This window comes from Rhinolophus sinicus, chromosome 16, assembly GCF_057876585.1.
Source record: "Rhinolophus sinicus isolate RSI-liver-muscle chromosome 16, RSI-T2T, whole genome shotgun sequence".
NCBI lineage: Eukaryota > Metazoa > Chordata > Mammalia > Chiroptera > Rhinolophidae > Rhinolophus > Rhinolophus sinicus.
Genome location: NC_142516.1, coordinates 5,714,142 through 5,738,880, shown reverse-complemented (window position 1 = coordinate 5,738,880; position 24,739 = coordinate 5,714,142). Strand labels below are relative to the sequence as shown.

At 48.8% G+C, this 24,739-nt stretch overlaps 3 protein-coding genes across 4 annotated transcripts; 1 reads left to right on the top strand and 2 right to left on the bottom strand.

The window, feature by feature from the left end:
* The first annotated feature begins 629 nt into the window (after positions 1-629).
* On the top strand, positions 630-6,509 carry TOR1B (torsin family 1 member B). Its single transcript, XM_019728822.3, has 5 exons — positions 630-897; positions 1,547-1,812; positions 3,224-3,399; positions 3,840-3,967; positions 4,747-6,509. Exons 1-5 carry the CDS (start codon positions 717-719, stop codon positions 4,986-4,988), a joined length of 993 nt encoding a protein of 330 aa, XP_019584381.2. The 5' UTR covers positions 630-716; the 3' UTR covers positions 4,989-6,509.
* A 2,123-nt stretch (positions 6,510-8,632) lies between these two features.
* On the bottom strand, positions 8,633-17,293 carry TOR1A (torsin family 1 member A). The gene is made up of 5 exons (XM_019728819.3): positions 17,003-17,293; positions 16,104-16,369; positions 13,872-14,047; positions 13,648-13,775; positions 8,633-9,272 (listed from the first exon to the last, which is right to left on the bottom strand). The coding sequence occupies exons 1-5, from the start codon at positions 17,181-17,183 to the stop codon at positions 9,022-9,024; spliced, it is 1,002 nt and encodes a 333-aa protein (XP_019584378.1). The 5' UTR covers positions 17,184-17,293; the 3' UTR covers positions 8,633-9,021.
* A 1,112-nt stretch (positions 17,294-18,405) lies between these two features.
* C16H9orf78 (chromosome 16 C9orf78 homolog) lies at positions 18,406-24,727 on the bottom strand. 2 transcript variants are annotated; one of them, XM_019728823.3, is made up of 9 exons: positions 24,570-24,727; positions 24,179-24,238; positions 23,303-23,354; positions 23,013-23,083; positions 22,417-22,494; positions 21,452-21,649; positions 20,580-20,716; positions 20,381-20,479; positions 18,406-19,062 (listed from the first exon to the last, which is right to left on the bottom strand). In XM_019728823.3, the coding sequence occupies exons 1-9, from the start codon at positions 24,650-24,652 to the stop codon at positions 18,971-18,973; spliced, it is 870 nt and encodes a 289-aa protein (XP_019584382.1). In that variant the 5' UTR covers positions 24,653-24,727; the 3' UTR covers positions 18,406-18,970. The 2 variants fall into 2 exon arrangements, with proteins under 2 accessions (XP_019584382.1, XP_019584383.1); XM_019728824.3 differs by having other exon boundaries at positions 24,575-24,719.
* Between the last annotated feature and the right edge of the window lie 12 nt (positions 24,728-24,739).

Below are 24,739 nucleotides of genomic sequence, written 5' to 3'. Positions count from 1 at the left end.
TCACGCCACCTATGTGGTTATTTTCAGGCTCCTGAGCTTGTCAGGTTTAACCTGTGGCCCCTTTTCCGTCCACAGAGCGCAGGCAGAATTGAGGACGGTAGGGACACACAGGAGACTGCATTCAAGGGCCAGCTGGGGAGACCAGGGCAGGCAGCACCAGGGAGGGGCTGCTGGACCAAACACAGCCCCTGACACGTGACATCAAAGGGCATGAGAAGGGCAGAACCTCGCACCGCAGGAAGGTACCCTGAGCACCACAGACTCCCAAGGAGTGCGCAGCATGAGTCATGCAAAGGAATCGATTTCCAGGTCCTCAGCTTCCACTGGACTCCTTCCTAAAATCGACCTGCCTCCCTTTCTCCATCTCCATCTCCTGTCCTCTCGCTCCGCAGAAGCGCCAGCCCTCAGCCACCCCAGCTCTGACACCAGACGAGGACTGGAATCGGCGGGTATCGGCAAGGCCTCCTTCCACCAAGGCCTCTCCCGCGGGGCCGTGGGGGCGGGGACCAGAAAGCAAAGCGTGGACTCTGAGACGCGCGTGAGCAAACACAACCGGAAAAGCCGTGCGTGGCGGCGCAAGCCACGCCCCTCGCCACCCGGCCGTGGGAGGGGCTGGGCGGGCCTGCGGGGCGGAAGTGAAGCCAGGCGGAAGTCCGCCCTGTCACGCAGCCGCCGGGCGCCGGGCGCGGGGCGAGCGGTGGGCTGCGAGCGGGGCGATGCCGCCGGCGGGGCGGCTGCTGCTGGCGGCCCTGGCGCTCCAGGCTGTGGCGGCCTTCGAGCCCGTCAGCGTGGCCATCGCCGTCGGGGCCGCGTCGGCCCTCACCGGCTACCTGTCCTACAAGGACCTGTACTGTCGCTTCGCCGAGTGCTGCCGCGAGAAGCCGCTCAACGCGTCGGGTACGGCGGCGGGTCGGCCTGGAGGGGCGCGAGGGGCGCGGGGGCCAGGCCCCTGCGGGCGTCAGGACGGCTCGGCCCAGGTGGGGGGAGGGAGAGGACGGACGGGGCCTCGGCCCGGACTCCAGGCCTGGAAGCCGTGCGTCCGAGACGGATTCCGCAGACCGTGCGGCTCAGCCCACGTTCCTTTCTAAGTGTTCGCACTCCTTGGGATTACAGTCGGAGGAAGAAACTGAAAGCAGCGTGGCCAGCCCTTCTGCGCCCTGGCGACCCTTTTAAGTAGATTTCAGATGTGCAGCGTCTGCCCAGAACGCCCACATTTGGCCCTCGGCCTTTGCGAGCCAGCAGGGGTGGCCGGGGAATAGCATGCACCTCAGTCCCGAGAGGGCTAATCCCGGGACGAACGGACACGTTTAGTTTCCTTGTCAGACACGTAAGTGTTGAGGACACCCACCTAGCGCATTCCCTTGGAAGTGGCATCGTGTGACAGTGCAGCCCGAGGTTCCGCCTCAGTGCCAGCCCTGGGGTTTGGCAGAGGCCACGCTGGACCACTTTCGACTCTGTGCCGCTCTGGCCAGCTGGGGAAAGTGCTGCTTTTCTGGTGCATGTTTAATGTGTATTTTTCTTTCTGTTCCCGGGCTGGCTCCTGCAGCCCTCAAGCTGGAATTGGAGGAGAAGCTGTTTGGGCAGCATCTGGCCACAGAGGTGATTCTCAAGGCCCTGACTGGCTTCAGGAACAACCCAAACCCCAAGAAACCACTGACTCTTTCCTTACATGGCTGGGCTGGCACCGGCAAGAATTTTGTGAGCCAGATTGTGGCCGAAAATCTTCACTCCAAAGGCCTAAAGAGTAACTTTGTGCACCTGTTTGTTTCGACTCTGCACTTCCCTCACGAGCAGCAGATAAAACTGTACCAGGCAAGGGAACCCTGTTACCCCGCCTACCTGCTACCCCGCCTACCCCACCACTTCGGCTGGTCTGGGAGGGGTCCTGTTTACTGACGCCCGCTTCTGCTGCTTTTCTTTGCACTGCAGTGACCCTGGCGCCGCAGAGTTAAGGCACACTTACCCCATAACCCTTTGCCATTTGCTGAGCTTTTTCCTCACTTGATTCCAAAATAGTTCAGTGGCATAGATGATGTTATCCCCATTAAAAGATGTGGCCAAGAGGTGAGCTTTTTACAATCTGCCACCTGGGGGCAAGTCAGAAACTTGAACCCCAGTCTCCTAACTTCCAGGTCGCGGGGTAGCCACCTTCTGCCATGAATTAAGCACGCTCGACGTTCCCCTCACAGCCCTGGGTTAAGTAGAGCAGCCTTCAACGCTGTGTCTGGTCGCGGCTTCTGTTGAAGGCCACGCCCTGACGCAGCGTCAGCTTTGCCTCTGCAGTTAGCCATGCAGAGGAGAGAATTTTCTCCTCTGAATTCCCTTTGCTCCTCCCATCCGTCAAATCCTTGGCATTGCGTTTTTTCTTCAAATGATAACCTCAAAGACCTGAACCTTAAGGCTCTTCTCTTTGAGATATTCTTTCCACATTTAATTTATATTAAGTTGTCTGGTAGGGCTCTCATTTAAATGAATGTCATCCTTGTAAAGGTTAATATTCCTGTTGGTAGGTGGGGACTGAAATAAGAAATACAAACTGAACTGAACAAGGAAATGAAAGCGGATATTTGCCAAACTGTAAGACAAGGAAGAGTGCCCTGAAGAAAGAGTTATTTTCTTGGTTTCCAAATTTTTCATAAGTCTCTAGAAATAGAGTAATACAGCCTTGGAGCCTTTCACGTTTTGGAGTTGAGGGCTGTTGCTTGGGTGTCTTTTTGTTTGTTTCAAGGAAGCCTGGGAACACATGCGTTTTGTGAGATGTCACCTAGGTCAGCTCCTTTGTGCGTGGCACCAGTAAAAGGCACTGGTCTTGGGCACTGCACACATCTTCGTCTACGTTCTCCTTCCTCAGTATGGCTGGTACAATTGAGGTTTCAGTCCATAGTGAGACGAAAATTATGGGTTGGTTAACAGTGAAATGGTAACTGTGCATCTAGCTTCTACCTCTTATTCCTTTCAAAAGTCTCCTCTAGCACATCGTTTGAATTAGAAAAAAGCTTTGCATCTTAGCACCTACCTCTCTGCTGGTTTCCGCTTTTTGTAGATCAAGTTTTGGAAAAGCTGTTAGCCAGTGGATGGAGGGTAGGGAGCAGCTTCTAAGAGTGGTTAGACCCTGAGAGCTCTGATGTTTAGTCGTCCAGAGCATGAAGAACAAACAGGTGGCGGCTTTGCTCCTCTTGGCACATCCTTTGAGCCTCCGCCTCCTACTTCTTTTATGGTCTAGGACCAGTTGCAGACGTGGATTCGGGGTAATGTGAGCGCCTGTGCAAGCTCCATGTTCATATTTGACGAGATGGATAAATTGCACCCTGGGATCATCGACGCAATCAAGCCCTTTCTAGACTACTACGAGCAGGTTGATGGCGTGTCTTACCGGAAGGCAATCTTCATCTTTCTCAGGTTAGTGGGCAGTGGCTTCTCGGGGACATACTTGCCCTTCATTCTCCCCAGATAGAATGAGGTCCTGGTGGCCAGCATGCTGTTTCCCAGGGACAAAGCGCCAGCCTGGCAAAAGTAACTTCCCGATTTCTTTTACTCTGGGGTTGCTAGTATCAGCATGGCACAGAGAATGGGCAGGAGAAAATGAATTAAAGTAATAATTGCTAATAACAGGCAATTTCATAACCTGCGCATGTTGTTTCTGAGGGTTATAAAAAGTCACAGTGGCAAGTTCTGAAAAAGATTTTCAAGCTCCTTGAGGGCAGACACTTTTTTCTTTGCCTAGTAGCACTTCATAAATATTCCTTGGTTAAAAATAGGCCTTAGAGCAGGTACATTTCCTGATTAGACACAGAAGTCTTAATATGTGGTTTTAATCTTTGTTTCTTGGGCAAACTCAGCAATGCAGGCGGGGACCTCATAACCAAGACGGCCCTGGACTTTTGGCGGGCAGGAAGAAGGAGGGAAGACATTCAGCTGAAGGACCTGGAACATGTGCTATCTGTCGGAGTTTTCAATAATAAACACAGTGAGTCTTCCAGGGTGAGGGAACTCTGACTCTGCCAGCAGAGTCGTCTTACTATACGCCTTTCACAAAGCCACAGAATACATGTGCCTTCTTGGCTTTGCTGAAATCGGGACTTTTTCATAGGGTATTTCTTAGGGGTCCTAGGGAAAGTGACCTCACAAGGTGATCTGGTCATCCATCCCTAACTGGGCAGGTCCTGGTGGGTGTTCACGCCCCAGGCATGTAACTTCTTTTAGTAAAAGGCTTATCTCTTCCTCCAGCCAGCCCTGTCCATTGTTTCTGGGCTTCTAGTTAACACACCTTTGAAATGCCTCTTTTCAGACCCCTCGGAGGCATAACCACCCTCCAGGGAGCACATACTCTTGTTAGTATCCTGTAATCCAATCCCTGCCTTGCTTTCCATTTAATCTTCCTTAGGTTCCCTCCTTAATTCCAGATGCATAAAAGAAACTGCAAAACTGTCATTCCTGGAAGCATTTTTCTCATTCTATTGAGATCTTTCTTCCAGGAGTATCCCGTTTGGCGCAAAGAAATTTTTATAAAAATGCGCCACAGATTTGGACATTTCTTACATCAACATATTCTAGAAATCAATTAGCAGGGGAGCCAACCGATCCTTACATCAGGCTTGTTGCACACTTGACAAAACGAGAATCTCAAGGGCTAAAGACATGAAGCGTGTCCTGTGGGTCGGAATCAAAATGGCCCTGTAGGCAGTGAGCTTGGCCAGGTGATGGTGACAGTAATGGGTGGGAACCCACTTGTGTCTTGTTCTGCAGGTGGCCTGTGGCACAGCGGGCTGATCGACAGAAACCTCATCGATTACTTTATCCCCTTCCTGCCCCTGGAGTATACACACGTGAAGGAGTGTGTGCGGGCAGAGATGAGGGCCCGCGGTGCTACCGTAGACGAAGACATTGTCACCAGAGTGGCAGAGGAAATGACGTATTTCCCCAAAGACGAGAAAATCTACTCAGACAAGGGCTGCAAGACTGTGCAGTCGCGGCTGGATTTTCACTGACCTCTTACCCAAGCCAGGAGTTTGTCTTTTGGAAACACTTTGAAGACGTCCTTGGAGTTTGCACATTCGTACCTGTGGACTTTTGGAATATAGAAGTTTCTATTTTTTGGAAAAGCTACTAATCTGTCAAGTGCACTTGTCATTTTGCAACATAACAACTGGTAATTGCAGTTGAAGATGAACTTTTAAAATCCCCCCCCCCACACACACACACACTGCTGACAGAAGTGCATTGAAAACAGCTGTAAGTGAAGTGAAACCTAGGACTGTTCCTGACCCCACGGCATCCACCCCAGAAGCTGCTATTGTAACTGAAGTTCAGGGGCCGGCTGCCATCTGGGAGCACCAGGTTTTTACCTGCCAAAAACATTCTGCTGTAGTTGTTTTTCTTTACACAGAGCGTTCTCTGACTTTAAGTCTCTCCAGGTAAAACTGGTGGCACCTTCAGGCACAGACAGTGTCCGGTGGGAGGACGTGGATCTGCATGTAAGCAGCGGCGGCGTGTGGGGCGGGGGCTCCCTCCTCGGCCTCTGCAGCGGCCAGGACACACAGGACCTCTCGGCCTGGCCATCGCTCTGGCTGCTCATGGCGTTCCCTCGCTCACCTGTCAGTTGGTATCGCTGCCAGCCTGCCTTTATTCCTGAGCATCAGTCACTGCTAGATTTGCCCCAAACACATCACTGCTAGAGTCAAATCAGAATGAGACCGTTGGTTTTGAATTTGGTCCCCGTGGTGAAATGTTGTCTGTTGCAGTTTATATGTGGGTCAGTGTTTCATTTTACTCCACAGAACCATTTGAAATCCGTAGGACACGTTCATCTGCATGGATGACACGAGCCCAGGCTGAGTGGTCAGCTTGCAGGTTGTACTGCCAAAGAAGTGGAAGTAGCAATACAATAGGAATGAAAACAGCTCGCTAGTTTTCAAGGATGTGTATATTTTTTATAATGTTTTTATTTCTGAATCAGAGAATAGAAATATAGGATGCTGCTTATTTTAAAACATGGGAAGGACACAAAATAAAATAATTGTCTATTTTATCAGATAATCTTAAAAGAAAGGGGAGGAATTTTTGTTGTTAAATGCGTGCTAATATATGGTCACAATTGTGGATGAAAGAAGGTCAGTCTGAAGTTGTGGCTGGTCCTGAGTCATCTAATAATGACACGTTCTGTGGCAGCACCAGGCTGGACTGCCTTGGTCATTGGGAAATCACTTAGATTCTGTGAATCTAAGTCAGTGTAAACCGTCTGGGTCTACCTTGTAGTTGCACCTGCAGACATACTGAGAGCAACAGTTAACCTTTTTATATAGAAGTGGTTGAATATTTTCATGACATGAGAAGGCCTTATAGAGGATCACACTTAGCCTTTTAAAAATGTCAATCTAGGGCTTAAAAATTTTAGTACAAATGTGCAAATTGGAGCTGTTACATTTCTTTTAGAACCTTTTGGGTGTCTGGTTGGGGAAGACGGGATTTTCTGTTTACAGTGATGCAATAAACTCAACATGTGTTGGCCACCTTTGGACTTGCTGTTACTGATTTGTAACTTGAAAAAGCCATGGGTGACCATGGCCCAGCCTCCTCCACCCCACATAAGATGCAGAGAGGAGCTGGAATTGGACTAGTGAATATAAAGTAATAAAGCCTAAATTTTATCATGTGAGATGTCATTTGCTAATTTTCCCCTAGTTTATGCATTTGGTAACTGAACAGTCAGAGCTTGGAATAAAGGCTCTTCAACAACGTAGGTGTCACTGGGCTCAGTGTACCTTGAACATGCTGGTTGACAGTCTTTTGCATCACACAGAATCAATATTGACCTAATAGGCTCTTATCCCCAAATACAAAGTTAAATTGGTTTAGATGATGGACTGCACTCCCATCTTATTTTCATGGATGGAAATAGCACCGGAAAGAGCTGCACTTCTCACAAGTATATTCTAAAATTCACGTAGGAAGGACATCGAAGCATGGGAAAACGTGACTGCCTGCTGACATTCTAACCTGAGCAAGGCCAAGCTCAGACTAGGAACCTGTCTGCCAGGTCTTCCCTCCAGGACTGGAAATGAAATCCTGGTTGTTAACCAGATCTCAGCTCAGTCACACTTAACCAGGCCTCTTCTATCAGTGAATTGTTAACATCAGCCCTCTTTCCAGGACTGAGGATGAGCTAGCTGACTTTCTAGAAAGTTCACTCTGCCATCGTCCCACCTACTCCCTTCACTTCTCACTTGAAGGTGCTCAAATACAAGGAGACTGACTCTTGGTCTGGTTCCCAGCCAAACGCATTTTCTTCTCCACCCTGTACTGCCTCATCTACAAGACTGAACTTTCCAAATTAAGTCAGGGGACCCCTGTGTTCCCTAATTAGGGACTCCCAAGTGCTGGGGCTGCCACCTTCAAATGATTAGCCCTAATCTGTGACTGCTGAGGACATGACAATAGGCTACCCTCAGCTGAGCATCAAGACATTCCCAGCCCAGAGGCGGTCAGTTATAGCGCGGTGCTCTTAAGGTTGCCAGTTCGAGTCCCACCTGGGCCACTGTGAGCTGCACCCTCAACAAGATTGAAACAACTACTTGGAGCTGATGGGTCCTGGAAAAACACACTTAAATAAAAGTTAAAAAAAAAACTTCCTAGCCCAACCCCCTGTACAGGCTGGGTAGCCATGAGGCAAAGGCGCCCTGCATCAGCCCGGCAGCCAGCTGCCAACCCAGCTGCGCCTGCTAAACACTGCTCCTGCGTACACGGCTTCAGCACTCACACCCTCAGGAGGCCTGTCTGCTGGTGGGCGCACACGCGTATGCTTAGTCTCTTATAGAGCTGGACACTCCTGCCTGGCATCTCAGCTGGGGGGTATGTCTCTGGGTGTCAGGAGCTCCACGAACCCCCGCCACAGTGTGCAATGCTCCGTGCAGCTGAGCGAGCAGCCGGTTGTCCCAGGACCCTCAGTCCCTGCATCAGGCTCTGCGTCCTTCCATCCTGGACTGCTCCTGCTTCGCCTTCATGAATAGCTTAAGCACGTCAGGCCTGCAGGGGATGGGGTTTTCCTCCTTCACAAATGTACGCACAAGTTACACGCAGTTTTACTGTAAAATGGTAGCATTTATAAATAAAAACAGTTCTCAGCATCCGGGGGTGGGGGGTGCTAAGCTTTCCTAGGAGGCACTGGGCGTTCCGATTAAACATAACAAAAACTAGCAGTAAATAAGGTTTTCAAAACATGCCAGACAGCCTGTGGCTCCTCCAGGATGGAAGGGAGAGGAGGGCCTTTCTTGGCACAGCTGAACGACTGGCAAGTGACAAGCCAGAAATACTTTCCTTTCGAGGAAAATGTTTCTAACAAATGTTCACAATTATTGAGATGCAAACCCTCGGAAAGGACACTTAAGGCCTTATCCGTGACGTGCGTGAACATGTCCTCTTATGTACTCGTTCTTTTATCTAAACACTTCACTGTCCCTTGTGATGGGCCTCCTGTGACAGCTCTGGTCACTGCTCCATCCAGCCTTGGTCCCCAGTAAGGCCGTCCTACGTACCGAATGAATACATGCCAGGGACTGGCTTGGGCTTGTCTGCAGTAAAGACATCACGGTGTATGTTACGATGAGAACTTTAAAAAACACACAAAGCCAACAACTTAAGAGTCTGAAAAGGTTCTCATAATGTTAAAAACCATTTTAAATAAAGGTATCACATTTTCAGTAAAACTTATTTGTTCTTCCTTGAAACAGAAAACACGTGAAATTAAAACATGATTTTAAAAAATCATGGGCCCCTGTCACGAGTGGGCTGGGAGCGGCTGCTTCCTTCTCTGAAGGCTCCAGGGCTTGTTCCGAGGCCACCACGGGTAAGGTGACAGCCTGCAGGCTCCGCTGGAATGACACATGCCCAGGAAAATTTCTGTCATGTCAAACAGGAAAAATTCATTTTCACTCTTCCTTCAGAGGACGGAGTGGGCGGAGGTATGGGGAAGATCTGAGTGCTGAGTTCTTTCTTCTCCAAAGCCAAACAATGACTCTTGCACCATCAGTCATCGTAGTAATAATCTAACTTGGTGAACACCGTTTTGCAGCCTTTGTCAGAGAAAACTCTCTCTTCTTTGGGGAAAAATGTCATCTCCTCAGCCACTTTGGTAACAATGTCCTCATCAACTTCGTAGCCTCGGGACTGCATTTCAATTCTGATGCACATTTTTAGGTGTTTATATTCCAGGGGGAGGAAGGGAACAAAATAATCAATGAGATTTCGGTCAATTAAGCTGCTGTGCCAGAAGCCACCTGGGAAAAAGAAAAAGGTGCTGTTCATCCATCGTCCATCTGCCCACCCGTCCATCCAGCACACGTCTCCTGGGTGTCGACAGGTGACAGGCCCTGGAGGTGCAGCCCCACACCTGCCCGTGGGGAGCTCCCAATCTAATGAGGTAGGAGGTCTGACCTCTGAGCTGGCCCAGGAACAGCTGCAAGTCTTGATGCGTCTGTGAAAGCAAAGGGCAGGCAATGCGACAGCGGGGAGGGACACATTCGTTATTCTGTAGGCTCAGTGGAGGCCTCGCAAAATGTGACTTAATGACCTGAAGTGGGACAGCGGCTCCCCATGGCCAGAACAAGCAGAGAGGCAGAGGGGAAGGGAGCGGGTTCACAGGGGGCAGAGTTTCAAAGAAGGCAAAAGGTGGGAAGAGTTCCCAGGGCAGGACCAGCCACTCCTTTATTGACGAAACCTGTGACTCACTGGAGTTTCAGCAGCTGCATAAGCAACAGGGCAGAGACCCACGGCCGCTGCCAGTGTGTCCAAACCAGACAGAGCATTTTGGGGACCAAAACCTAGGAACCTCAAGAGTAAGAACGTGTAAGGACAACACTGTGCTCTGGCCACAGGGCCCGGACTCTGCCGCGTGTTTTTCCCCAGGACGAGGGTGGTGCGGCAGTCACGTCTCCCCTCCCGAGCCCATGGCCCCCCACCCCGCACGCGCTCCCTCCTCTGAGACTACACAGCACCCGCTGGATCACGCCCAGTATTTCTTCAGCTGCTTCCCTTCCGCTTTGCTGCTTGACTCTCGTGCCTTAAATCCCACCTGGGTCTGACAAAATTTCCGACGTGTGGGGTGTTTCACACCAAGCAATTCTCTGACACCAGCTGGGTGTCCTACAATTCACGTTAATTCTGACACGGTCTACACGGAGGTAGCGTCAGAGTCCACAGGTTGAGGGCTCAGTGCCCCCCCTCAAGTCGCCAATCTCAAGTGCAGGTTGTCATCTGTGCTTCCGACTGGCCAGCTACAGAGGTTCCAATGACCCCCTCCTTGGGTTCAATTAAGTTACTAGAGTAGCTCACAGAACTCAGAGAAACTTTCTACTGACTAGATGAGCAGTTTATTATAGGCTAGAACTCAGGAACAGCCGGGTAGAAGAGACGCACAGGGCGAGGTTCGAGGAAAGCACGCGGGGCTTCCATGCGTTCTCCAGGAGAAGCAGCCTCCCTATTCATGGACCCGGAAGTCTCCCACCCCAACCTGTCCTCTTTTTATGCAGGCTTCATTATCCGGGCATGATTGGTTCAACCTCCAGGCCCCTCTCCCCCCAGGTCGGGGGTGGGACTATAGTTCCAACCCTCCAATCACTTGGTTGGTCCCCTTGGAAACCAGCCCCCACCGTTGGTGCTTTCCAAAAGTCACCTTATTAACACCAACTCAGTTGTAGTTGAAAGGGGTTTGTTATGAATATCAAGACACCTTTATGGCTCCTTATCACTTGGAATATTTCAGGATTTTAGGAGCTCAAAGCCAGAAACAAGACAAAGACCAAATACAGAGGGTGCCAAAAAAATGTATACACATTTTAAGAAAGGAAAAAACTGCATTAAAGTTGTAATACTCAATATATACCGATAACAAAAGATGAAATACAAGTCACGTTTGACTTCTGCAATTACAAGAGGTGCTACCGTAATTCAATTCAACTTTGAAAAGTAATATATGGATAACATCTCTTAAAATGTGTATACATTTTTTTTGGCACCCCTGGTATATATTTCTTATTATAAATCACAGTATCACAACTGGGGTTTATGCTTTTCTCTGCCAATAGTGCTTTGCACACAACTGGTGCTCAACAAATATGTGATTGCCAGGATAGGGTGGGGTCTGAGGCTGTGGGGAAGAACAAAACTAACCGCTGAGCCAAGAGGGACAGCTCCCACTTCTTGCAACTGTGCTTGGACAGGTCCTCTCCTGCAGGATGCTGTGTGCCAGGCATGCCCTGGGCTAGGCAGACACGATGCTGCCCTCCTGGGGTTCACAACTGAGGAGCGCCCCAACAAGCCAGTCAATAGACCATTTCAGACAGTGTCAGGGCTGAGTACGGAGATGGAGCAATTAGGCAAGCAGAGCAGAAGGCTAACTAGCCAGGGGGACCGGCAAGGCCTGGCTGAGGAGGTGACCTCCGGGCACAGCCCCTCCACCCCAAGACCCAGGAAGAGCGTGCCGCCGAACTAGTGATTTCAGACAGTCTCCTGGCTTTAAGAACCATCTAAGGACCCTCCCCGATTTGTATTCTCAGCCTGACACCCCCGGAACTCCACAGGAATATCCAGCCGTCAGCTCCTCGTCTCTGCTTAGATGTCACCAACATGTCATCGCTCACTGAACAGCCCTGCCTTCATCTCCCATCCTTCCCCACAAGCCTGCTGCTCCCGAAGTCCGTGCGCCTGCAAATGGCAGGCCAATTGCTAAACCAGATTCTTGATTTGTCCCTCTCTCATTCCTACACACAGTCCTTCAGGAAAGATTATTTCTACCTCCACAGTGCATCCTAATCCAACCATGTCACCAGCCTCACCACGACCGTGCTGCTCCAAGCTCCCAGAACCTGTCTCCCGGGCTGTTGCAGCAGCTCCCGGCTCGTCCCCCTGGCCCTGCTGCCTTCAGTCTATCTACCCAGCAGCTAGTGCAGTCCTGTTCAAACTAAGTCCGATCACGTCACTGTCTGCTCAGAACCCTCCAGGGGCTCCCTTCTCTACATGGCGTCAAACCCAAGGCCTCGCTGTGGCCCCCAGGCCTTCCAGGATCTGCACCCGCACCCCGTCTGGCCTCTTATCTAACCTCCGTTCTCCCTGTTCATCCTGGACCAGCCTCAGTGAGCCCAGGCACACCCCCACCTCAGGGCTACTGTATAGGCTGTTCCCTCCAATGGAATGCTATTCCCTCCCCTCCGACGTCCACATGGCTTGCTCACTCCTCAGGTCAGCTCAATGTCACCCTTACAGTGAGCCTTCCCTGATCACTCTATTTAAAACTGCAGCCAATCCTCTTCCCAGCACCCCCAAACCCTCTTTCTGGCTTTACTCTTTTCCTATTGGAAGGAGGATGGAAGAAGATACATCTCTACCTCTGTTATACATATAGACATACCCCATCATCCGACACTTTTCCTTCCTTACTTATTATCATTAGGATGTAAACTCCTTCAGAGTCAGGACTTCAGTGTTTTTGTTCACTGCTGTGTCCCCAGGTCTTGAACCACACACCTAGTAGCTACTCAATAAGTATTTGTTACATGAATGAGTGAGTGCGAGTTCAGCCATCGCCCAGGGCCACAGCCAGTAAGCGACTGGGCCCGGTCTGCCGGTTCCGAAGTTGGTGCCCTGGAATCCCTTTGGAACCTCCCATCGCGTGGGTGTTAGGCGCCTGGCCTCATGCTGCAGCACTCAGGCTATGCTTTCTATGGCAAGTGTCCATCCCTTGTGGCATGCCAAGAAACTATTGAACATAACACAAAATACTCTCTTTTATCAGTAATTCCAGTTGCACAAAATTGACAAAAAATACCCCACACTGTTCACGTAACTCCACATAAATATGAATTTCTGGGCAAGTCTGTTTGAAAGGAGAACTTTTATTTTGTAAGCTCAAGAATGAACCAGAGCAAAGACCTGAATGCTAATGGTCAACCTGCACGGCTCACAGGTTTTACCCAGTGGGTCAGGCTTCACCATGGTGGTTTTCCACCTCCAAGGGCTCAGGGTCAAAGGTGTACATGAGTTCACTGGAAGAGCCATGAACTTGGTAGTTAAAAGCTTGGGCTCTGGAACCAGGGACATCTAACAGGCTGTGTGGCCTTGGGCAAGCTGCTATCGTTCTCTGACCCTCAGTTTCCTCATCTGTAAAATGGGGATGATAATAGTCTCTACCCCATGAGGTTACTGTGAAGATTAAAGGAAAGATGCAGGTAGAGGGTTTCACACAGTGCCCGGTACAGAACAAGGGCCCAACCACTGTTTGGCTGTTAGTCTCGGGCATAGAATCTCTGAGTTCAAGGGAAACACATAGAAAACCAGTGACCTAACAAGCCACCTCCTCCTTTGCAGGCACCTACAGCAACCTTCCCTGCTCAACCAGCTGCTTTTCTTCTACAAAAGAAAAGGATTTAGCTGAAGAAAACAGGGAACTAATTTTCAAGATCGCCATCACCAACCATTTCCCTCTTTCTGTAAAACAGCTTTCTCACACTTTGGTGTGCATAAAGGATCACCTGCAGTTCCTAAGGCAGATTCCGCTGACAGGCCTGGGGTAGGCTCTGAGCATGCGCGCTTCTAACCGGCTCTGGGGGTGGGGATGCCCAAGACTGAAAACGTAGGGACGCAGGATCACGAACTTACTGTTCTTGTTATTGAAGGCCGACACAGACAAGGCATGCTCCATGTCTCTGAGCTTGATTTCTTCCCTCTGCTTCCCGCTTCTCCAGAAATCTAAAGCCACATCTGTGATCCTTTCCGCTCCAGCATTGCTACAAAATAACTCCAGTGAATGAGGGCTGGGTTCCTTTCCTGAAGCCCATGGACATAGGTTCAGCTCTTCAATCGTGGCCCAGCCCTGAACTTACCTGAGAAAGATGAAGATGGCTTTCTGATAGGAGACCCCATCCAGGTGGTCATAATAGTCTAGGAAAGGCTTGATGGCATCTATGAGGCCAGCGTGCATCTTATCCATTTCATCGAATATGAAGATGGACCTTGCACAGGTGCTCACGTTGCCGCGAATCCACAACTGTAACTGATCCTGAATTGCAAGGGAGAAAGCCAATACAAAACTCTCAGCAAGTTCACCTGAAACCAGCATGAGCACCACTAATGCTACAACTATGGGAGAGCTAAGAACTTTACACACACACACAAGCTATCATACCCATTTTGCAGCCAAGCAAACTGAGGCACATCAAAATGGGTGTTTTCATACCCATTTTGCAGCCAAAGCAAACCGAGGCACAGAGAGCTTAATCAATTTGTCCAAGATGACAAAACTACTATGTGGCAGAGCTGGGATCTGAACTGCACCCCATCTGATTCCAAAGCCCCAGTTTGATTATAATTCCTGTGCTATGAGATGTCACACTGCTGCTGTGGCACTGACTTGCTGGTCCTTTGTCATTCAAATGGCAATGTTAGCACATATCCTGTGTACACCAGCCTTCTAGGAAAAAGGCAGAGACAAACCTATTCTGGAGAATAGCCTGGAGAAGGTTCTCTCACTTTCCGATGGGGAAAGTAAGAAATGCAGGCTCCTTTAATGAGGCAATTGAACCTGAGAGCACACGCGCTTTGGCACCAGTGCAGTCAGCTAACTAACACTCGAGTTTCTAGAGCAATGCCTGGAGGTTTCTGAAATAAATTTAGGTTTAAACAGAAACATTCTATAAGGACATATTTAGATACTTCTTGCAACACTAAGCAATCAAGGTAAGGAGAAAAGACCCTTTTAATCAGAAATTTGAGCAATGGTTCTATATACTGCTTTCTTAGACCTCCCCTCATCCCCAAGGTGGAGAAATGAGCTGTTTTCTGAGGAAGACTCTGGATGTTACAATGTATATCTTGATTTTTTATGGCTTTGGTTTTTGCTTGGCTACAATGACCACGGTTACAATGTTCCATGTGTACAAATCTAACCTAAGTGGTAATTCTGTTCTGTAGGCATGGACTAGCCTCTATTTAGAGAGGAGGAGCCTCCAGAGAACTGAAGCAACTTGTGTGAGACCCCAAAGTGAGTCACTATTTAAATAGGGATTCGCTCAGATCTGCTAGGCTCCTGAGCAGCCAAGGTTTTCTCACTGTTACCCCAATTTTCAGGCAGTTAACAGAGAACATATATTGAGTCACTGTCCTAAGCACTGTTCCTGTAACGTTTTATTGTGATCTCTCCAAACCCATGCAAGTTGTGTGCAATAGAATGCTATTGCATTCTCTATTTTACAGATGAGGAAACTGTGACACAGAGAGGTTAAGTAACTTGCCCAAAGTCACAGAGCTACGTAGTAGAGCCTGAATGCTAACTAGGATGACCAACTTGTCACAATTTGTCTGGAACTTTCCCAGTTTTAACATTGGAAAGCCCACATCCTGGGGAACCCTGGACAGTTGGTGACCCTCACGTTCCCCCAAGCAGAAGGGAATAATGTGTTCACATGGGTGCGGGCTGAATTTCTGAGTGTCTTGCCCACATCGCAGGTTTGTTACATGGATTAAAAAAAGTGATAGTTCACTCTTACTTGAACACTCATGTGCCAGCCAGGTCCCATGACACACACTTGACAGAGCTCATTTAATTCTTACAACCCTCATTTTACAGATAAAGAACCTCAGACTCAGAGCGGTCAGGTAACTTTCCTGAGATCACACAACTGGTAAGGTAGTTAGGACTTAAGTCCAGGTGCGTTGCTGCCAAAACACAGGCTATTTAAACTGTAAAAGGAGTTTGCAACACTGCAGTTAAACAAACTTAGGCCTCTCTAGAAACGTGTCCTCTGCAAAATGAGTTAGACTTAATGATCTTTAAGCTGGATCTGATCATGTCCATCTCTGAAATCCTAGGACCTCACTTACTAAAATGAGAATCACACTGGGCCTATTTCTGGAAACCACAAAGCTTTGACAGTGTAACTAACTACCCCATGCATCTCCAACCCTCTGTAACTTCCACACTTCTCAAAGGGGAACTGACACATGTAGCCATATTCAGAGCTCACTCATTTCAACATGCAATTCTCAGGTCTCACCCCACAACCAAGATACCCCCTAACCCAGCACCATCCAGGAGGGTTCTGAAATTCTGCCCTTGCCTTATACAGGGTGATGTTGGAGGCATGTGGAAAGTGCAGTGTGGCCACAAACAGGTGCACAAAGTTACTGTTCAGACCACCCTCGTAAATATTCTCTGCGATGATCTTGCTGACAAAATTTTTGCCAGTGCCCGTCCACCCGTGTAGGGAGAGGGTGAGAGGTTTCTTGGGCTTCGGGTTGCTTATGAAGGCAGACACGGCGTTTAAGATGACTTTCTTTGCAAGATGCTGTCCAAAGAGCTTGCTGTCCAGATCCTTCTGCAGCACTGGGAAAAACAAAGCCAGTCAGGGAGGGGTTGGGGGGCACACAGCTGGCAAAATTTAGCCAAGTTTACAGGCTCATGTGAAAGCCAGCTACGCTCTTCAAGCACCTTACGAAACACTGAGGTATGTAAGCACTTGGCCCAGGACGGCAGGTGGGTCCAGGAGGCACCTCCTCTGCGAGTGCTGCCCATTCAACAGCCCTGGCAGGAGCCTAGCTCCTTCCTGAAAAGGACCTCGGCTCCACTGCTGCCACCAGCGTGCACCCCTCACCCCAGCTCTGCTCCTCCTGCCCCAGGGCCGCGCAGGAAGGAGGCTGCAGTTTGGTCACCACGGGTCCGCGCCACCCTTCCGGTCTCCAGCCAAGAAGGCGCAAAACTCGTTGGTGGGCGTTTACAACCGCCACACCCCCAGTTTCTGCGTGAAGCAGCCCAACCCGCAGCTCGCGTCCCGTTGTCGGACCAAAGTCCAGTCTGTCTGTGGTCGTGGCCCCACCCCGCACCCTCCGGCGCTCGGGTTCCGGGTCCCGGTTCCGCGTACCGGCCCCGCGGGCCTCAGCTCTGTCCGGGCTCCTGGCCCCCGAGGCCCGACCCCCGCCTCTGACCCCACCCCAGCCCCCAGCCTTCGCCCCGTCCTACCCTCCCGGCTGAGGCTCCGCTTCTGGCTGCAGCACTCGGCAAAGAGGCAATAAAGGCGCGGGTAGGAGATGTAGCCGGTGAGGACGCCGGCCAGGGCCAGTCCCAGGCTGATGGGCTCTACCGCCTGCACCGCCAACGGCGCCAGCAGCAGCAGGCCCAGCGCAGCCCGGCCCAGCTTCATGCCCGGACCCGCGCCTCCGTGCGCGTGCCGAGCCTACCACGGGCCCGCGCTCCCGCTGCACCGCGCTTCCGGCTCCTCCCCAATGTCACCGGCGGCCGCCATCTTTGAGAGGGGCAGCGCCCTTTGCTGCTTCCGGGAGGCGGGCGCCGGAAGCCGCTGGGGCCACTTTAGTTTTTTTTAAATAAAATTTAAGTTTAGATTTACAGAAAAATAGAGAAGACAGTACAGAGAGGTCTCATATTCACCGCCCCCCCGCACATGGTACATAGTTTCCCCTTTTAACATCTTACAATTGTATGTTACATATAAACCTATATTGATGAACCTATATATTGATATACAGCTAAAGTTTGTTCAGACTTCCTTAGTTTACCTAATGTCCCACTTCTGATCCAGGATCCCATCCAAGACACCACGTTATATTTAGCTGTCATATCTCTTTAGCCTCCTCTTAGCTATGACTGGTTCTCAAACTTTCCTGTTTTGATGATCTTGGCAGTTTTGGGGAGTCCTGGTCAAACGTGTTGTAGGATGTGACACTATTGGAATCTGATGTTTATCTCACGGTTAGACTGGGGTTATGCGTTTTGGAGAAGAATATACAAAGTTAAGTGCTATCTTTATAACATATCAAGGGTATAGACTGTCAACATGATTTATGACCATTGATGTTGAAATTCATCACCCGGATAAGATCGTGTTTGTCAGGTTTCTCCACTGTAAAGTTATTTGCACTCATGCATAGTTTTGAAGCCTGCCATGGACTAGACCCTGGGGATTCAAAAAAACAATGAGGAACACATAATTCCTCCCTTCACCTTGCATTCTAGGGGAGGGAAAGAAAAAGAAAAACAACGATCTCCATTTTACAGATGAGGCTCAGAGGGAAAGGGATTTGTCCAAGGATATAATAATAAGCGGTGAGCAGGGCTCAGATCTGACTCCAAACCAAACTTCTCTAACCACAACGCCTACTCTAAATCAGCCCACAAGTCAACCGACATGCTCTTTCCTCATCCTGAGCTATTTATATTCTACAGAAAAATGACAGCACATATGGCATCATACTTGACAGCTAACAGGTTGGAGCCTATCTATGTCTCTTGAACTAAATGAGAAGATCTGTCTCAGTAACTCAGTTTTGCATTGGCACTGCCCCACCCCTGCGTGCTGAACACATTACCTAGTGTTGGTGTAAGGAGACACAATACAAACAAAAAGGTTGGATTCATTTTACATTTAATACTTAAGTGCTGAAGGTGATAAAAATTGTTTTCTTTCTTATTGAAGAGGAACAGGTAACTTTGTAAAAGTCAAAAATACCAGTGTCCCTTTGATGCTATCCTAGATTTTTCACTGTCAGCTGGATCCACCGTAAACAGCAAAGGATGCACCTCTAAACCCTATTCCAGATATTTGAAAGTGGAAGGCATAATTATATATACAATAAAAGCACAGTTTAAAAGGTATTGTATCTCCCCCTGAACACACCGCTGTTTCCTCCTGATCCAGGGAAAATATTAAGAGGAAGTCAACATATTTACAAACAAGATTTAATAATGCTCACAAGAACAGTGTGCCCCCAAATAAGAAAACTACACATTGTTTTGTTTCAAAAACAAATCCAGCAAGTAAGCAGCTAGACTAACAGAATCTGTTTTTGGAACTGTCTGCTAGCGAACGATCAGGTTTCTGTCCAGGAAGGCTTTTATCATGGGGGGAAAAGGGGGCGGGGAGCAGTGGTATTTATTTGCACCCCATTCTGCACGTCTCCCATTTAGCTACCCTCAGTACCGTCTGTTCATCTTCTTGAACTTCTCGTAGTGATAGTCATCAGTGGCCTTCTCATTAGGGGGACGCTTGCGATTAGGAGGGGACCCTGTGAAGGCAGAGGAAAAGCTGTTTGCCATGCTGGAAGTCGCCGATTGGCTTTTGCTCCACAAAGGCAAGGACCATGCCTGTCTCATTCCCCACAGGAGCCCCAGTGCCTACCCTAATAACAGAAACATAATAGGGCCTCAGTAAATACTCATTACTGAGTGAATGTGGTGAAGGGCCAACCAAAACATGCTGACGTCAGCATTAGACTGCTGAACAGTAGTAGCTACGCTTCACTGAGAGTGTGACTATGTACCAGGCTCGGTGCTAAATCCTTTCAGACATGACTTCCTTTCACCCTCACAGCAACGTCGCAGGGGCATGTTACCATCTATGCTCAGAGGTTAGGTGAGTTGTTCAAGATCACTCAGAAAGTGAAAATAGGCTGAGAGTTGAACCCAAGTCTGGTGACTTCAAAGTCCTTGCTCCCCACGTGTGAAGAGCATGAAGCTCTTTGGGAATCAAAGACTACAAAACCAAGATGTTACAGAAAATAATTTCTCACGGAGGAAGGAAGAAACAGAGTAACAGCCTCAGCAAATTGTCCATTTCCTTCGAATCATCCCACTATTGATAAAAAAGATGAGACCTCCTGGTGCCGGTAGGCTTGTGGGAAGGGGCACTGTCGGATGCTGAGAAAACAAAGGAGCATCACACTTCTAGACGATTGGCTATCATTTGGCGACTTATCAGAATGAAGCCTAAGGACATGATGTAATCAAGAACGACCATTGAAACACTGTTTAACAAAGGAAAAGTGAGAAACAACCTACGTGTCCAACCAGAGGCAAACGGTTAGACTACAGTGGATCTGTCTACACGATGGAGCATGACATGGCCAGCGAAAAGGAAAATAGGTATTTACTGTCATGGACAGACATGCAGGGCGCACCAGTGAGTAAAACGCTGAGACCCCAGTAAGTGTATATACAATGTTTCCTAGATGTGTGACTATTGAAAAAGCCTGAAAGATTGTACATAAAAATGTTAACAGTGGTCATCTTTGGGTGGTGAAATTATAAATAACTTTTATTTTTGTTTATTGAAAATTTTCTAATTTTGGGGTCTCTTTTATATTTGACAGCCCAGTAAGTCCTCACAGCAACCCCAAGTGGTAGGTTTTATTACTCTCCCCAGTTTATAGACGAGGAAATTGAGGTTTGGAAAGGGGAAGGCACGTGACCATAGTCCAGAGCATGGACTGAAACGCAGCTGCTCTGGCCCCAAAGCCCCAGCTCCACCCCTACCAAGTTCCACCCCCTCCATGGGCCCTGGGCTATGTGACCGCTCCAGGGAGCCAAGGCCTCTGCTGTACTCACGCTCGGGCTCCGGCTTCTCTGTGTCACCCACTCTCAAGGGTCGGGCTTTGGGCTCTTCTTTGTTTCTCCGAATGGGGGCATTGAGCTCCTCGTGATAAACTGGACCAAAAGAGACCAGCGGACACGTCAGACAAAAAACATGGGAAGCAGGGGACCTCAAACCAAGCAGGAGCGGGGCTGCTTCCCCAGAGGAACTTACATCGGTTGTGCTGCACGTAATTCACCGCCATGTTGGTGGGCACGAAAGACGTCTCACTGTCCTTCTTCTTGTTCTGCTGCTCTGCCAGGAGACGGGCCTTGGCATCCTCCGTGGAAATGATATTTTTTATTTTAGCACTATGGGAAGAAAGGAGCCATGCCACGCATTAGATCACCACACCTCTGGTCCTCAGAAGGAAATGCACGGTGAGACTGGCAGCCCACCACTGCAGGAGGAAACTGTCTTTCTTGGGGCACAGCTGTGTAGTTTACCAGCTGCCTTATGGCCACGTTTTCAGGGCGCTCTCACAACTATCGGAGAGGTGGGGAGTTATCCTCTTCTGATCAAGAGGAAAGTGAGCCTCCAAGAAGTAAAGTGAATGGCCTAAGGCTCGAAGCTAGAAAGGCCAGAAAACAGGCAAGAACCCAGAAGTCTCCCAACTTTCTACTGCACCCAAAAATGTTTCTGACCACTGTATCTCCTCCACAAGCATCCCTTTCAGAGCAGATGTTCTGCAGTAAAAATGAGAGGACGATCACGGGGTGGCTAAGTCTTTAACATTGCTCCTGCGAGAATAAAACAGAAGAATACAAGGGCCTGACTAAACAACTGAAGAGCTGTGAACAAAGGCTAAATAAAAATAAACACTGTTGCTTACAGCAGTCAGGGTCCTAAGTCTCTTTTACGACTCTGACCAACTCTTCAGAGAAATTCCTGGGACCACCATCTCAGCCCACCAGAGAGAATACAGTTTGTGTAGGTTTCCAAGGGAACAGGTAAGAAACAGTCCCCTCAACTTTGCACTGGAAAGCAGAGAGCTCTTCCTCCAGCCTAGGGGCAGGGGAGAGGTAGATCACGGGTTTGAAACATACTCGATGCCCAGGTCCACCTCAGGGATGCCGCTCAGCATCTGGTTGGAAAGCATCTCCTCAGTCTTTTTTGCTGAGGAAACGCGGATGTTTTCTGGAAGTTCGTAAAGACAGTCCTCTGCATTCTTCGGCTTCACTTTCTGTTCCTCGTGTTCCACGATCCCTTTCCTCTTCTTCAGCTCTGTCTCAATGTACTTCATCCTGAAACGAGAAACCCACGGGTCTCAGGGAGGGGCAGAGTGCTCACAACGGGCGTCTTTTAAATTAGTGGTCCCCAACATTGGCCCATGGAGAAGTGATGGTCCATGAAATCTTCATCAGCCCATGGAGAGGTAACAAAAACAAAAGTAAAGAGTTTTTTCATGAGGCTAAAATTTACAACTTAAAAGCACCAACTGATGAGATTATGTCCTACACTCTACTGGCATTATTAAACGTAAGGCTCTTCGAAGACAGAAAAATAATTGTACTGTATTTCCCCGAAAATAAGACCTAGCCAGACAATCAGCTCTAACGCATCTTTTGGAGCAAAAGTTAATATAAGATCCCATCTTATAGTAAAATAAGACCGGGTCTTATATAGCATAATAAGACCCGGTCTTATATTAATTTTTGCTCCAAAACACGTATTAGAGCTGATTGTCTGGCTAAGTTTTACTTTTGGGGAAACATGGTAGATGGCAGTTGTTTAACAGCCTTGTTGGCAAAATAAAGAGTGGGTAGTCTGATGTTTATCTGTGCAATGTTTTAGGGAAATATTACTAGTCAAGGAATCTAAAATCTCAAGAACCACTTTTGAAGAACTTTTAGGAGTTTTTCAAAGTTTTCCAGCCTCAGATATGGGGGCAAGAAGGGCCAACTTTGATGTCTTTGGATAATTCCAGAAATGTCATCTGTGACTAAATATCTTGGACTGTATCTGGTTGGAGCCCACCCTCAATTGCTCAGTCAAACAGACTGACACCTACATGTCGGCGTCCTCGTCCCTTCGGTTGGTTTCTGCAGAAAATGACGTCCCCAGGTGGAGGTCTTCCTCGTCACTGATCCTAAAAGGAGAGGAGAGTGAAGTGGGGCTTCAAGTCACAACTCAGGCTGAGGTTTATGTTACAGCAATAAGACAAATATGCACTTGTTTTATCATCCTGTTTATAGCGGGAAAAAATATGTAGGATACGTAAATAAAATCAATGTATGGAAGTGAACTGCGGGCCTCTGGAGATTCCTCTGGGGAATGAATAGATATTTTATTTTTTATTCATATATTGTTTGAATGTGCTAATTTTATAATTGTGCTTTTATGTTTCCTTAAAAAAGAAACATGCAACATCCACATGGATTTGAAAGACAAAAAACAATGCACCTTTAGAAAAGGAGTGTACCCACATCTCTCTAAGCTAACTTTTAAGGAGTTTTTGTGTTCTTTTGTTTTGAAACCCTGTACAAAGCACAAAGGATACTTGAAGATGTCCCGCTAAAGCTACTACTGCAGGCCCCCGCTCTCTGGGGCACACAGACCCCAGCAGGGGTACAGGTGACTCTGTACGTCAGTGAGTCCTGCACTTACTTGTCTTTTCCCCTTTCCTTCAGTTTCTTCATGTCCACCATGCCGCCTGTCTTCATCTGAAAGGGATCATCCTGCAGAACACAAGCACAGCTAAGAGGAAACAGCTATATATTAGCTTGCTGCAAAAGTAATTGTGCTTTTTGCAATTATTTGTAACCTTTTAAACCACAATTACTTTTGCACCAACCTAATACTTGGCAGTGGATTTTTTCTTTTTTTAAAGAAAACACCATCACTCATTGAAGAGCATCCACATCTTCCCACTGCTCAGGGAGGACCCCACAACTTACCACTAGAGTGGTCTCTTCTTGTACCTTCTCTCCCACCAGCAGGGCCACAGCACTGTGCAAAACCAAAAAGGGAGGGAGGGTGGAAGGGAGAATGGCATGGTTTAGTGATGTGGAAGAACGTTTAGGAAGTTTGTAGGTTGCAACATTAGTGCAAGGGGGAGATCTGAGGGATGGACACCAAAGCCAGCTGGAAAAGCCTACAAGAACGAAACAGGGCTCAACAAGCACGTTAGATGCTGGGGGTGCTGGGTGAAGGGGTACACTTTCCTATAAAGCCATTTGGCATGATCTTGGCTTGGAAACATCAGTTCTAAAATTTTGCCTTCAGGGAAAATAAAGCTAAAGACAAATGCCGGAAGATAGATATTGCAGCCTTATTTGATGAAAGTTTACAAAACAACCTACAGGTCCTCAAATAGGGAATTAGCTAAATTATGGGACATGCAGTTGGTGGAATGCTATGTTGCCGTTAAAAAGGTTTTTGGGAAAATAATCCACAACGTGAGTGAATGTCTGCAATGTCGTAGAGTTGAAAATAGCATAGAAGTACCCACTACCCTTTACAAACCAGAGAAAGAATACAGATCGGAAAGAATAGTAAATGATAACACTGGTTACCTCTGGATGGGAGAATTATATTAATAGGTGCTATTTACTGACCTGTTTCTGCACCTTCAGAGCAAACCTTAAGACCACACTGTTCAGGGCATCTCCTGGTTAAATATTTTCAAAGAATGCTAGACCCCTTTCAGGGCAGCGGAAGGTGTACAGTGTGTCAAGAAAAGGAGCTATGTCTGAGGACGTGTGTGTGACAGCGACCAGGACAGGGGCGTGTCTGTCATCCCCTGCTCCTCCAGGTTCCCCCGCGGTACCCACCTCACCCCGTTGGGCCGCTTCCTCAAGTTCTGCACCTCTCGAGTCTCTTCCAGTTTTAATCTGAAAAAAGGCAATACGCAGGCTGAGAGACCCTCCGCAGAACTCAACAGTCAAAAAGCAGCTTCGACCCAACCCGCTGCTGAGCCGCGGGCACAGTGGACGGAAGGCGAACCTGCGCCAAGACCCATCAGATCCACCGCCATCCCGGAGACAACTCTCCTAACTGCGCGGCCTTGGGGGCGGCGACCACATCACTAGGACCCTCAACTTCTTCACCCGCGACAACAATCCCGGCTCACAGCAAATACGGTCAACGAGGCTCCCGGCCGGTGGTGGGTCCCCAAGTCGGCCTCTCTTTTCCTGCCCCGTGGAAACCCCGCCCCAAACGCACCGAACCTCCTCTGAGTCCTGCTCATCTTCCTCCGACTCCGAGTCGGCCCGGCGCCGGCGGAAAGTCTTCCCGGTCACCGGCATGATCGCGCCAGCCCCGCGGTCCCGCCGCTGCGCCGCTGCGCGAAGGCCTAGTACGCTTCCGGCGCGCAGCAGTGCGGTCAGAGCGCC

What these genes read in the sequence shown, in the direction of transcription:
- TOR1B (XM_019728822.3), top strand. Translation starts at nt 717, where the DNA reads ATGCCGCCGGCGGGGCGGCTGCTGCTGGCGGCCCTGGCGCTCCAGGCT. An exon ending in GAAGCCGCTCAACGCGTCGG is followed by an intron (nt 898 to 1,546) that starts GTACGGCGGCGG and finishes TGGCTCCTGCAG; the next exon opens with CCCTCAAGCTGGAATTGGAG. An exon ending in AGTTTTCAATAATAAACACA is followed by an intron (nt 3,968 to 4,746) that starts GTGAGTCTTCCA and finishes CTTGTTCTGCAG; the next exon opens with GTGGCCTGTGGCACAGCGGG.
- TOR1A (XM_019728819.3), bottom strand. Translation starts at nt 17,183, where the DNA reads ATGAAGCTGGGCCGGGCTGCGCTGGGCCTGCTGCTGCTGGCGCCGTTG. An exon ending in CCAACATCACCCTGTATAAG is followed by an intron (nt 14,048 to 16,103) that starts GCAAGGGCAGAA and finishes CTTGCAATTCAG; the next exon opens with GATCAGTTACAGTTGTGGAT. An exon ending in GCCATCTTCATCTTTCTCAG is followed by an intron (nt 13,776 to 13,871) that starts GTAAGTTCAGGG and finishes GTTATTTTGTAG; the next exon opens with CAATGCTGGAGCGGAAAGGA.
- C16H9orf78 (XM_019728823.3), bottom strand. Translation starts at nt 24,652, where the DNA reads ATGCCGGTGACCGGGAAGACTTTCCGCCGGCGCCGGGCCGACTCGGAG. An exon ending in AAGAAGAGACCACTCTAGTG is followed by an intron (nt 23,084 to 23,302) that starts GTAAGTTGTGGG and finishes TGTGTTCTGCAG; the next exon opens with GATGATCCCTTTCAGATGAA. An exon ending in AAGGAAAGGGGAAAAGACAA is followed by an intron (nt 22,495 to 23,012) that starts GTAAGTGCAGGA and finishes CTCTCCTTTTAG; the next exon opens with GATCAGTGACGAGGAAGACC.